The 13349-nt window shown below is 39.2% G+C and overlaps 1 protein-coding gene across 5 annotated transcripts in view; it reads right to left on the reverse strand.

Moving 5' to 3' along the window:
- Window positions 1–13349, reverse strand: part of COG5 (component of oligomeric golgi complex 5) — a 302803-nt gene that overhangs the window by 60953 nt on the left and 228501 nt on the right. For all 5 annotated transcript variants that reach the window (XM_039247215.1, XM_039247213.1, XM_039247210.1 and 2 more), the window contains exons 13-14: window positions 4916–5077; window positions 2645–2744 (exon numbers count right to left, since the gene is read on the reverse strand). In XM_039247215.1, coding sequence (XP_039103146.1) covers window positions 2645–2744; window positions 4916–5077 — 262 coding nt within the window. The remainder of the gene's footprint in view (window positions 1–2644; window positions 2745–4915; window positions 5078–13349) is intronic.

The following is a 13349-nucleotide window of genomic DNA, read 5'->3' on the forward strand; positions in this document are numbered from 1 at the left end:
CAGGGAAATACAAAACAAAACCACACTGAGATACCACCTCACGCCGGTCAGAGTGGCTAAAATGAGCAAATCAGAGAACTCTAGATGCTGGCGAGGATGTGGAGACACGGGCACCCTCCTCCACTGTTGGCGGGCATGTAAGCGGGTGCAGCCCCTCTGGAAAACAGTGTGGAGGTTCCTCAAAACATTAACACTAGAACTCCCCTATGACCCAGCAATAGCACTGCTAGGAATTTACCCAAGGGACACAGGAGTGCTGATGCATAGGAGCACATGTACCCCAGTGTTCACAGCAGCACTCTCAACAATAGGCAAATCATGGAAAGAGCCTAAGTGTCCATCCACGGACGGATGGATCAAGAAGGTGTGGTTCATCTATACGATGGAATACTCCATGGCAATGAGAAAGAATGACATCTGGCCTGTGTAGCAACATGGATGGACCCTGAGGGTGTTGTGCTGAGCGAAGTAAGTCAAGCAGAGAAGGACAGATGCCATATGTTTGCACGTATAGGTGGATTAGGAGGAACTTAACGGAGGACCGTGGGGGAGAAGAAGGGGGGAAATGGTGGGGGAGAGGGAGGGAGGCAAACCATGAGAGACCCTTGAATGCTGAGAACAAACTGAGGACTGATGGGTGTGGGGGTAAGGGGGGTGATGGGCATGGAGGAGGGCACTTGTGGGGATGAGCCCTGGGTGTTATACGGACACCAACTTGACAATAAGCTATTTAAGAAAAAAAAAAAAACTAGAAAATAAATAAATAAAAAGATAAAGGAGTAACAGCAATAGTACTACCAGCCAAAAATAAGAGACATATACCAAAATGTTATCTAAGTCCTTAATCAATAATATATTTTTAAAATTAAAGCATCTGATGCTTTTTGTACTCTTATTAATGCTTAGGCTTTCTTTCTGCACTAAAATCAAAGTTGTAAATGACTTTCTTGTTAGCCTTTAGCATTGTAGGTTTGGTAGGCCTGAGTAATTAGGGTCACAGACTATCTGACCAACAGTATCACGATCATATGTTTATTGATATAGTTTAATTTTGTCAAAGCCTTTATCTTTTTGCCTTAACTGCAGTCGTGTGTTACATTACCACTGGCCCCTCCTGCAGCAGAAATGCAAAGTATTTTCTGTACATATGCTGGTTCTTCCTTATCATTTTCTCCTTAGGCGGGACCAGCAAATGCTTTTTTCCCTTACTTTTTCAGTAATTATAATAAACTCTATTGGATATAATGCTGAATTTCATTTATAGCAACAAACCATGTTTTTTTTTAAAGCAATGAATATCATAATAAAGCTTCTATTTAAAAAGTTTGAGAAAAATTAGTCATCTAATTACCTGCAAAGAGCTTCCATGGTCCCTGTAAGGCCAGTTTTCAATAAACAAAGTTTTAAAAAGATGCTTCTAAATTGCTTGTCAAGGCTATAAAAACTACTGAACGGAAAATAGCACGTTAATATGCAAACAAAGTCTGGCCATCCATTGGAACTATAAGAAGCCTTATGAAATATGACTGTTACCACCAATGATTATTTTATGCAAATTCCTTCAGTTCAATTTGTTACCAACGTACCCAAAAAATCATTCCAGAACCAAGTGGAAATACAAGGATAAACAGGTAGAACCAGACTACTCATTTTATGGTGTTTGATTTAGAAACAGTCAGAGAGGCTAAACTGAAAACATGGTTGGTCATTCTTGTAAAGACAGTAGAGATTCTGGCACATTCCTTAAAAATAATGTATCAACACAGATGAAAACATACTACAGTCTTATTCTTTGGATTCAGTTAGCATACATATATGCTCGTTAAATATGTGCGCTTAACTTTAAAATGCACAGAATTAGGATCATGATTTATGTATTTAGCAATTATTTCAAATACAAATACAACAATCTTTCAAATAAAGTTATTTTAGGGTTAAATTTCCATGCTCAATGGTTAAAACCTTTCAAAAGTAAATCAACATTTTTTATTTACAGCTTTAAGCAGTTCACTTCCTCTATTTTTTTAACTTCAAGTCAATTTCACAATAGGGAACTGCAAGAGTAGTATCTGGGTGAGTGGTCACACCAGAGGGGAATTCTGACCAATCTGAGATAATCATATTAAAAAAGATACATACATAATTAGACCATAAGGTGGTAAAGGTGTTTATAAAAATGTTTAAGAAAAAGAGAGAGAGACAGTGAGAGAGGGGGAGGGGAAGAGAGAGAGAGAGAGAGAGAGAGAGAGAGAGAGAGAGAATGAATCCCAAGCAGGCTCCCTGCTGTCTGCACAGAGGCCCAATGTGGGGCTTGATGCCACGAACTGTGAGATCATGACCTGGGCTGAAACCAAGAGTCTGACACTTAACTGACTGAGTCACCCAGGCACCCCAGTACAGGTTAAAAAAAAAAAAAAAAGCCTTATAAAACCTTCTTGTATTATAAAAGTATAACAATGGTAGAAGGATCACTTTAATAGATCTAACCTTTTTCTGGTTCAAATTAATCATGAAGTTTCAAAATTTCACTACAGTAAAAACACCAGTAAATTAATATTCAGTCAATTGAGTATTTATACTTAGGCAAGTATAATTAGCAATTTTAAACAAAATCATTAAAGTTTCCAGAAGGGGTATCACTTACAAGCTGCTCCGATTTTACACCATATAGCTGGATGGTCTTTGCCACATTTTTAGACACCGCTATTGTGAGGTCTTCGTCTACAGCAGCTACATTTAGTTCACTGGAGAAAACAAAAACAGAGTTTAATTATTAGCAACAACAGTTCATCAACAAAGTAAAGGATAACATATAAACTTAAACCCAGTAAGCAGTGTGGTGATTCTTTTTATAGATTTCACTGACTGCTTCCAAGAATTAGTTGCATTGTTTCATTTTTCTTCCTGAATTCAGTATTAAGAAAAAGTGCTTTGAGATGGCTTGGTTAATGACCAGTTTCTCATTAATAAAAGCACGTCATGTGTGGGTTCAGGCTGTGATTAAGAGAGTAAATTGTGTACAGATTTTTAAAGGAGCACTCTTGTTAATACTGATAAGTGCAATTAGAGACACTGCGTATCACAGACATCTGCAGGGAAATGACAGCTTTTGAATGGAAATGATGACCCTGCAAGGACAGAGACTAAAAATATAAATCACACATGATACATAAAGATGCTCAGTTTCTGTAGAAATTATGCCAATTCATGCTGCTTTGTAGAGTAGCTTTTTAAATATATCAAAAGCATAACAAAGACTGAATGTGAAATTTTATTTATTTAGCTTTTATTTGAGAGAGAGAGCGAGAGAGCGAAAAAGCGTGAGCTGGGGACAGGGACAGAAGGGTAGAGAAAGGGAGTCCCAAACAGGCTCCACGTTCAGTGCGGAGCTCAAATCAGGGCTCAAGCCCACAACCCTGGGATCGGTACTGAGCCAAAATTAAGAGTCGCACACTCAACTGACTGAGCCACCCAGGTACCCCCTAATTTGAGAATTTTAAATTTGGATTCAAGAAGTATTTCTTTGTCATACTTATTTTCAACTTTAACAATGGAGTGAGATGTTTGAGATGACTGGCAAAAAAACAGTACTTACAAAGACCATGGAAAAAATACTAGGGGTTAAAAACTGCACAAAAACCCACATGTAGGCAGAAAGCAGGAAAAGTAATTAAAAAAGTAATTACTGTCTCTGAAGTAGCAAATAAATCCTGGTCTAACAGATTCTCTTTATGAAGAACATGAAAGACTCTGAAACAACACTAGTGCATACCGTGTGGCATAAAAATGTCCCTTCATAAACAGTGAGATACAACTTTATTAATCTTCACTTTTCAATTCTACTGAACACTGGGCATAACGGTGCTCCTTCAAGCTCCGCATTATATTTGATTACAGCGTTGCCAAGCTGCCCAGAGGAACAGGAGAGATGCCTCTTTAACATTTCCATAAATAGGTCAAAAGACCAAATTGAAAAAAAAAGATCAAGTTGAATCCAAGACTACTGTTGTCACTACCAAACCAAACAGATTAACAGAGACATTAGAGTAAAAACAATCTAGAATTAGGACTTTGGGAAAGTCATGGTAATTGTGGAAAGATTTAAGATCAAGATACAGGGCAATTTAGACACCGCACAGGGAAGGTGTGCCTGCAGCTGGGTATGTGCTCATGGACATTATACCTGTGGCTTCTCAGTCTTACTCTCACATGCCTCAGAATCGCCATCTTCAAATCCGTAGTCTAAACAATCGAGTCGGTTCTATACTTTGGTCCTCTACTGCCTTATTTCTCAAAAACGTTCATCTACAAATGTACTTCCTGTTATGACAGCCTGTAGGCTATGACAGGGACTGAGGGGGTCTTAACTGCATATTAATCTGGGCAATTGTAAATGTCTAAGGCCCCAGCACAATTACATTACGTGCAAGCATTCAGGTAGCACCTCTACTAGGGTGCCTCGCTTTTTTAGAGTTTTAAAAGCTGTCACATTCACTTAGGAAGCTCAAAATAGCCAACACAAGTAGGCTAATCAAGATTATAATATCTTGTGCATGAAGTACTTTATGATTTAAGATAAAAAAAACCAGGAAGCTCTATACTCTAGCTTCTCCATTTGCAAAACTGTTTTTATGCTGTTTTACTGTGTAATACTGGATATTTACTACGGCATAAAAATCAGGTTTACTTTGCATCCTTAACAAGATAGAGAGTAATTATATGAAGCTATTTTTAGACTGTATTTAAAGGGTTTTATTAATTGGAATCTCAAGTACTTTCTGTATGTGCACTGATTCACTGCAAACCCCTTGATTTAATTGCAGGACTAATTACTTGAATAATTTGAAGTAAATTAAAACATCACTAACAAATGTGGCGGGAAATTCACAGCATATCATCACACCGAAATCCGTACCTTGCTATAGTTTTAATGATACCTTCAAGTTCCTCTGCAGAAGGAGGATTGCGGCCGCCCGGGGGGAAAACCAAATTGATAGGATCAAAGAGTCGAGATAAAGATTTTGATAAATAAGCAGCTTCATAGGGTTGCAGTGAGTCTTTCAAAGCCTTTTCTGGGCTGTGGGAACAAAATGTATTAAAAATGAATTCAGATTATATAAAACTAAATGCTATTGTATTGGAGTATAAATACCTTTCTTAAGAATCTACCCTCTATATAAAATCTAACTCTCTATGAACAAAAAGAAAAGAAAGTCTGTTTAAAAATGTAAATATTTACAAATACATTTCACGACTAAACATTTAAAAGAACTAAACATTTTAATCTATACGTAAGTCCTATATATAAATGTAATATAATTTATACTGGTAGCTACTGTAGTAAGTCTGTCATTTGAAACTAAAAGGAGAACAATATAAAATCTTATTCTTTTTTTATATAGTTGTCAAATTGGTTTCCATACAACACCCAGTGCTCATCCCAACAAGTGCCCTCCTCAATGCCCATCACCCACTTTCCCTCTCCACAACCCCCATAACCTTAAAAGAGATTTAAGAGTCTCTTGTGGTTGGCCTCCCCACCTCTCTCCAACTATTTTTCCCCTTCTCCTCCCCCATGGTCTTCTATTAAGCTTCTCAAGATCCACCTATGAGTAGTGAAAACATACGGTATCTGTCTTTCTCTGACTGGCTTATTTCACTTAGCATAATGCCCTCCAGTTCCATCCATGTTGCTACACAGGCCAGATGGCATTCTTTCTTATTGCCAAGTAGTATTCCATCGTATAGATAAACCACACCCTCTTAATCTGTTTGTCAGTTAATGGACACTTAGGCTCTTTTCATGATTTGGCTATTGTTGAAAGTGCTCTATAAAACATTGCGGTGCATGTGCTCCTATGCATCAGCAGTTCCAAGAGAGTCTGAGAGCTTCATGAGAAAGCCAACTAGGTAGAAACTTGTTTCACTCACTGACCCTTTCTACCATAGCTGCGATTTCCCAGAAAGCTCCCTGAGAAGAAAGTTCACAGGCTCTAGGCTTTTCTCACCCTTCTCATGCCAAACTAACAGAACTAGGACAAAATAAAAAGTGTTTTATCTGATGTGTCATTTGCAACTAACTTTTCCCATTCTGTCAGTTGCCTATTAGTTTTATGAATTGTTTCCCTTGCCGTGCAGAAGCTTTTTATCTTAATGAGGTCTGAACAGTTAATTTTTGCTCTTGATTCCCCAATGTTCATAGCAGACTCTTGAATACTGAGAACAAACTGAGGGCTGGTGGGGGAGAGAGGGAAGGGGGGGATGGGCACGGAGGAGGGCACTTGTGGGGATGAGCACTGGGTGTTATGTGGAATCCAATTTGACAATAAACTATGAAAGGAAAAAGAAGTGTTTGTCAAAGTCCTACAGTCACATAAATACTCCCAATTGGAGTTCTAAGCTAATTCGTTTTATAATATTCTTCGCAAACCAGAACGTTCTTCTTTCCTCTTAATCTTCCCATGTCTCAAATAATTTGTGTTTTCATTTAGCAGTCCAACTATCGGGTCTTACATTTTTCTTTTGACAAATACTATCAAATGTCATTATTTCCATCTGCTTCCTTATTCCTATAATTAACTCTGTATCTCCTTACATGGCCCCTCTTTATAATCCTTTTACCAGTCCTGCCACTGTCTGTTTTTTTTTTTTTTTTAAACAAATCTCCCTTCATTCTAAATGTTAACCTTGAAAACCTCTGACATGTAATTTAGGAAACCTGGCTTTCCTTTTCCCACCCTTTCTGATCACCTAAGAAGCCCTAGAGGTCACAATGCTCTTGGCTCGTACATCGTAATTCCACACTTATCTTTTAACATTTCTCATTCAGTAAGTATTTCCCTCAGCACATATTTACTGAGAATACTATGTACCAGGCCCTTGTTAAGTGCTGGGAAGGTGTACATTAAAAGCACTTTACAAGGCAGTGAGGAAATGTGCAGGTAGAATGCTAACTATAGTCTTTTCTATAATAGGTGGAGATAGAGCACAACGGCAACAGGGAGGGCTGGGGTTTGTTTCTGCAGGAGGCGGTCCTCTACTGAAGTCCACGCCGTCTACTTAAATGTGCTCTCTGTTTGCTCCTGTCACTTACTGACCTTAAGAAGCCTCTTTCCTCTTCTGCAGATACTTCAGTTATGAATCGTAAGTACTAACACTCTTGCCGGTCTCTGAATTGCAGTGAAGATCCTTAGTGACTACCACGTTGAAACTGCTAACCTTCCTGGCACCTAGCTTGTGTGAGACACCTACTTTCATTTCAGCTTTACTATAGAGCTTTCATATTCATCATTTTGAACTGCTCTACTTCTTGATCTCTGGCTTGAAGACAACTTTTCACACCCCAACTTTGCCCATCTCCTTGCCTCTACACTATGAAGTCTCTCCAATCTGCCAGGTACTTCCCAGCCGTGGGAAATAAAGTAGTAAAGTCAATTAAAATTCCCTATCCTCTTAAAGTGCACTAATGAGAAGCTTAAAGTTGCTAATAAGATACTCAGAAAAAGAAATACAAATTTTTAAATGATTTAAATATAGAATGTGAGAGTCATAAGTTTTAAGAGGAAAATGAAGCAAGCAAGCCAGAAACAATGTGTTTAGACGTCTTTCCCATTTTTTTCATCCTATTTTGTACAGGAATGGGCAAGGGAAGGTTTGCTGAGTAGGTCTGCGGGAAAAGAGGGAGCAAAGTGACAGAGATTTCCATGCAAAGAAAACAGGAAGTGCAAAGGCCCTGAGGAGGGGCCATGCCTGGCTCTGTTTGTCAAAAAGTCAGAGGAGCGAGCACCTACGTGATAGGAGAGTGGTACAAGATCAAGTCAAACAGAAAATAGACGGAAACCATTATGCCAGGCTTTGCATGTCAATAAAGGGGCTAGATTTTACTCAAAAGAACTTGCTCTTACACCTTACTGTGATCAATGCTATGGAATCTTTCCTGACTCTCCCCCTCCATCATTCAGCTCACCAGGTCTAGCCTCTATCCACAGCCAACCATTTCAGGGTACTCTCATTAGCATCTTGAGTTTTCCACTCCACCTTCCTCCCAAAGCTCTAAGAATATCTTATTTACATGATTTCTGTACCTGCTGCTATGCTACCCACATGTTGCAGAGAAAAATTAAATCGTATCTATTATGCAGTTATGCAAACCTCTTAATTTCAAGAGAACTGAAGCACAAGATATTAACTTGAAATTCTGCATTAGCAGCCCCTGGCTCTCTTGGCTGCTACTTTACTCTAAGATCAAACCACTGGAAATAGCCTTCATCACCTTGGACCTCACTAGCTTTTTTCTTCCTTTGTAATTTTATCTATCCTCTGTGATTTTCCTATTATCTCAAAAAAAGTAGCTTTATTCCTTTTTCCATATCTAAACTTCTTTGAAGAACCGAATCTACTTCTATCGCATTCTTTAAAAAAAAAAACAAAAAACTCCTGCCTTTTAAAAAACTGAGAGATAATTCACATACAGAATTCACATTCAGCCATTTTTGAAGTGTACAGTTCAATGGTTTTTAGTATAGCCACAGATATGAGCAACCATCACCATACTCAATTTAGAACATTTTTATCACCTCAAAAAGAAACTTCATGCCCTTCAACTATAAACCCTTTATCTCCTTACTTCATCCCCAACCCTAAACAACTACTAACACTAGTTTTTATCTCCTTAATTTTGCTATCCTAGACTTTCATATGAATTGGATCATACAGGATATGGTTTTTGTGACTGGCTTTTTTCACTCAGCATAATGTCTTTGAGTTTCATCATGTTGTAGCAGCTATTAGTATTTCATTCCTTTTTATGGCCGAACAGTATTTCATTGTATGGATATGCCACTGTTTGTTTATCCACTTGTCTGCTGATGGACACTTGGGCTGTTTCTATCTTTTGACTATGACGAATAACGCTGCTATAAACATTTATCACAAATCTGTGTGACCATTTTAAAAAACTGCTTAGGGGTACCTGGGTGGCTCGTTTGGTTAAGCATCAGACTTTGGCTTGGGTCATGATCTATGGTTCGTGAGTCTGAGCCCTGCATTGGGCTCTGTGCTAATAGCTCAGAGCCTGCTTCAGATTCTGTGTCTCCCTCTCTCTCTGCCCCTCCCCAGCTCACACTCTGTCTCCGTGTCTCTCTCAAAAATAAATTAATATTAAAAAGTTTTTAAATGCTTAATGTTTCATTTTGTGATGAAATATATGTAACAAAATTTACCATTTAGCCATTTGTAAGTGTACAGTTCAGTGGCACTAAGGACACTGCTACTTGATGGTGCAACCATTACCACCACCCATTCCACAGCCTTTTTATCATCCCATACAAGAACTACACCTATTAAGCAATGACTCCTCATTCCACCCTCTCCCAAACATGTTTTTATTTGTCTCAGGTGTGTATCTAGAAGTAGAATTGCTGGTAACTGTGTTTAGTAACTACCAGACTGATTTCCAAAGCCCTGTGCCATTTTAAATTTCCACCAGCAACCTATGAGGGTTCTATATCTTCCACATCCTTGCCAACGCTTGTCATTATCTTTTTGATAAAGGCATCTTGATGGTGTAAAGTGCTAACTCACTGCGGTTCTGATTTGTATTTTCCTGATGTTAAGCACCTTTTCAGGTGTTTGTCTATGTTCTTTGGAACATGTTTCTTTTGGAAACATGGCATTTGTCTATGTTCTTTGGAAGTATGTCTACTCATGGGGCGCCTGGGTGGCTTAGTCGGTTAAGCGTCCGACTTTCGCTTAGGTCATGATCTCGCGGTTCGTGGGTTCGAGCCCCGCGTCGGGCTTTGTGCTGACAGCCAGCTCGGAGCCTGGAGCCTGTTTCAGTCTGTGACTCCCTCTCTCTCTGACCCTCCCCTGCTCATGCTCTCTCTCTCTCTCTCTCCTAGAAATAAATAAAACATTAAAAAAAAAATTAAAAAAAAAAAGGAAGTATGTCTACTCAGATCCTTTGCCTATTTTTTAACTGAGTAAGTTGTCTTTTATTGTTGATTTCAAAGATCTCTTACATACTCCACATGCAAGTCCACTGACACTTACACACCCCACACGCAAGTCCACTGACACACACCCCACACGCAAGTCCACTGACACTTACACACCCCACATGCAAGTCCACTGACACACACCCCACACGCAAGTCCACTGACACACACGCCACACGCAAGTCCACTGACACTTACACACCCACATGCAAGTCCACGGACACTTACACACCCCACATGCAAGTCCACTGACACTTACACACCCACACGCAAGTCCACTGACAGGTACTTGAGCTGCACATGTTTTCTCACACTCTTGATGGTGTCCTTTGAAGCACAAATAGTCCAATGTATGTATTTTCTCTTTTGTTGCACATGCTTTTGGTGTCATAGCTAAGAATTCTTTGTCAGACTCTAAGTCATGAACACTTGCCTCTACATTTTCTTCCGTTTTATATTTTTGACCTTACATTTAATTTTTTGATCGATTTTGAGTTAATGTTTGTAGATGATGTGAGGTAAGGTTCCAGCTTCATCCTTTTGAATGAAGCCATTCAGCTGTCTTACCACCAAGCATCAGAGTATTCTTTTCCCACTGACATATCTTGACAAGCTTTTTGAAAATCCGCTGACCATGGATACATGGATTTTTTTCTGGATTCTCAATGCTATTCCATGGGTCAATATATCTCTCCTTGTGCCAGCTGCATATCATCCTGATTACCATTACTCTGTAGTAAGTTTTGCATTTGAGAAACATGACTCCTGCTTTACTCTTTTTTTCAATATTGATTTGGTTATTCTAGGTACCCTACAATTTCATTTGAACTTTAGAATCAGCTTGTTACTTTCTACAAAGAAGCCAGCTTAGATTCTGACGACAACTGAGGTGAATCTGTAGATCCATTTGGGAAGTACTGCTACCTCAGTTATGTTAGGTCTTGTGATTCGTGAACATGAAATGTTTCTCACTTCTTCAGATCTTTAATTTCTTTCGGCAATGTTACATAGTTCTCAGAGTGTAAGTTTTACACTTCTTTTGTTAAATTTCTTCCTGAGTATTTATCTTTGCGGTATTACTGCTATACATATTACGTGTATTAAAGTTACAAATCCAACAAGTTGTTATAATTATCACTCTACCATCTGTCATCGTTTCCATAGTACATACAGCTCTACTCCTTTGTGCTCTTACTGGCAAATGTGTCCACATGCATTATATTTCTGTATGTTATAAGCCCAACAACACATGCTATATGTATTCTATACAACTGCATTTTTAAATCACTTAAGAAATGAAAAAATATGCACTTATATGTCTTTTAAAATTTTATAACTGTCATTACTAGTGCTCTTCATTTGTGTGTACTTAAATTATCAAGAGGTGACCTGGTGTTGAGCCTGAAGAACTTCCTTTAGTACTTCTTGTAAGTTAGGTCTGTTAGGAACAAATTCTCTCAGTTTTTGTTTGTCTAGGTAAGTCTTCTCTTCTTTATGAACAACAGCTTTACTGGATATAGGATTCTTGGTTCAGTTTCTTCCTTTGAACACTTTGAGCTCACTACCTTCTGGCCTCCTTTGTTTCTACTGAGAAGTCAGCTGTAAATCTTTTGGGGCTTCCTTATAAATGACAAGTAGCCTTTCTTTGCCTGCTATCAAGATTTTTTCCTTAACTTTCAACACTTTTACTATGATGTGTCTGTTTGTGGTCTGTATGAGTTAATCCTACTTGGATTAACTTTTTGAGCTTCCTGGGTAAGTATGTTGTTTTTCAACAAATTTGGGAAGTTTTCAGCCATTAGTTCTTGGATTATTTTTTCTTCTCCTTTCTCTTTAGCCTCATATTGTGGTCCTACTGCATATATATTGGTGTGTTTAATGGTGTTACACATTTCTATGAGGATCTATTCATTTTTCCCTATGTTCTTAGGTCTACATAAATCTAGTTTCCAATTTGTATAATTTTTTAATTTACTTACTTATTCACTCACTCACTCATTCATTTATTCAGACAAGGGGAAAGGCAGAGAGAGAAAGGGAGAGAGAGAATACCAAGCAGTGTAGAACCCCACATGGGGCTTGATCTCATGAGCGTGAGATCATGACCTGAGCTGAAATCAAGAGTCAGATGCTCACCTGGCTGAGCCACCCAGTCACCCCTTGGCTAGTTCTTTTTAATGCCAACCCAAATCTATTGTTGAGTCCCTCCACAATTTTTTAAATTTCAATTACTGAACTATTCAACTCCAGCACCTCCATTTGATTCTTTTTTATAATTTTCATCTTTTAATGGATATTCTCTATGGTGACACTGCCATCATATAGTCCTTTACTTAATCATGTTTTCCTTTAGTTCTGTGAACAACTGTCTAATGGCTAATGTGAAGTCTTACTGCATTAAATCTGATGTTTGGTCACCCTCACAGCCAGTCTCTGGGTCACACTGTTATGTTTCTTTGTATGCCTCGTAACCTTTGTTAGAAACTGCACATTTCTGGTAATATATTATTGAAAGTCTGGGTACTAGATCTTCACACCTCTGGCGCTTGTTATTGTTATTTGCATGTTTAGTGACTGGCTGGATTACTTCAGTGAAGTCTCTTTCTCCCCTACAGTGCGAAACCTTTGATGTTGCACCTCAGCGGGGCAGAGCTTTGAGCACGCACACAGTCACCCAGGGGTAAGCGTGGTCTTGACCGGGTTCTGTTTCCCCTCTTTCCCCGACCACACTCAGCTGCCACAGATTGCTCTACTGTTTCTTTTAACAATGCTGTGGACCAAAACCTCCTTTCCAAACGAATCCCATCTAATTGCAGCTCCTTTGGTAGATTAATTTCTGAGGTTATGTTTGAGATTCTGACCTCCCAAAGCTCCTCCTACTTTTCCTAACGCACGGATCTGTCTTACGAGCCAGTTGGGATACCATACACTCTGCATCTTCATCAGACCCACGAACATCCGCCCCACTGCCCCTCACCACAACCTCCACTGCTTTTGAGAATGTCCTCAAGTTGCAAAAGATGTCAGTTACTTTAGAAGGAGATTGGAAGTTAGCTTTGTAGCTGCCTTGTTTCTTCCCGCAGGAGAATATCTGTGCCAGAGCTCTGGAGCTAGAGGTGGAGAAAATGGTGAGCTTCTAAGTGACACCTCATTTCTAGGAACTTGGCGGGGGTTAGGGGTCGGTGGGCAGCAGCCTGACGTCCTCTCACTTTGCCTTTCCTGGCATGGAATCACTATTTTAAAAGCCAGGGGAAGATTTATTGGGGCCACAGTATTTTCAGGGAGTCCATCAAGACAGACACTCCACCCCTTCAGTGAGGGCGGAGCGCTACAGGGAAGCGCCCACCTACTACT

This window comes from Hyaena hyaena, unplaced genomic scaffold (assembly GCF_003009895.1).
Source record: "Hyaena hyaena isolate Hyena2069 unplaced genomic scaffold, ASM300989v1 scaffold_294, whole genome shotgun sequence".
NCBI lineage: Eukaryota > Metazoa > Chordata > Mammalia > Carnivora > Hyaenidae > Hyaena > Hyaena hyaena.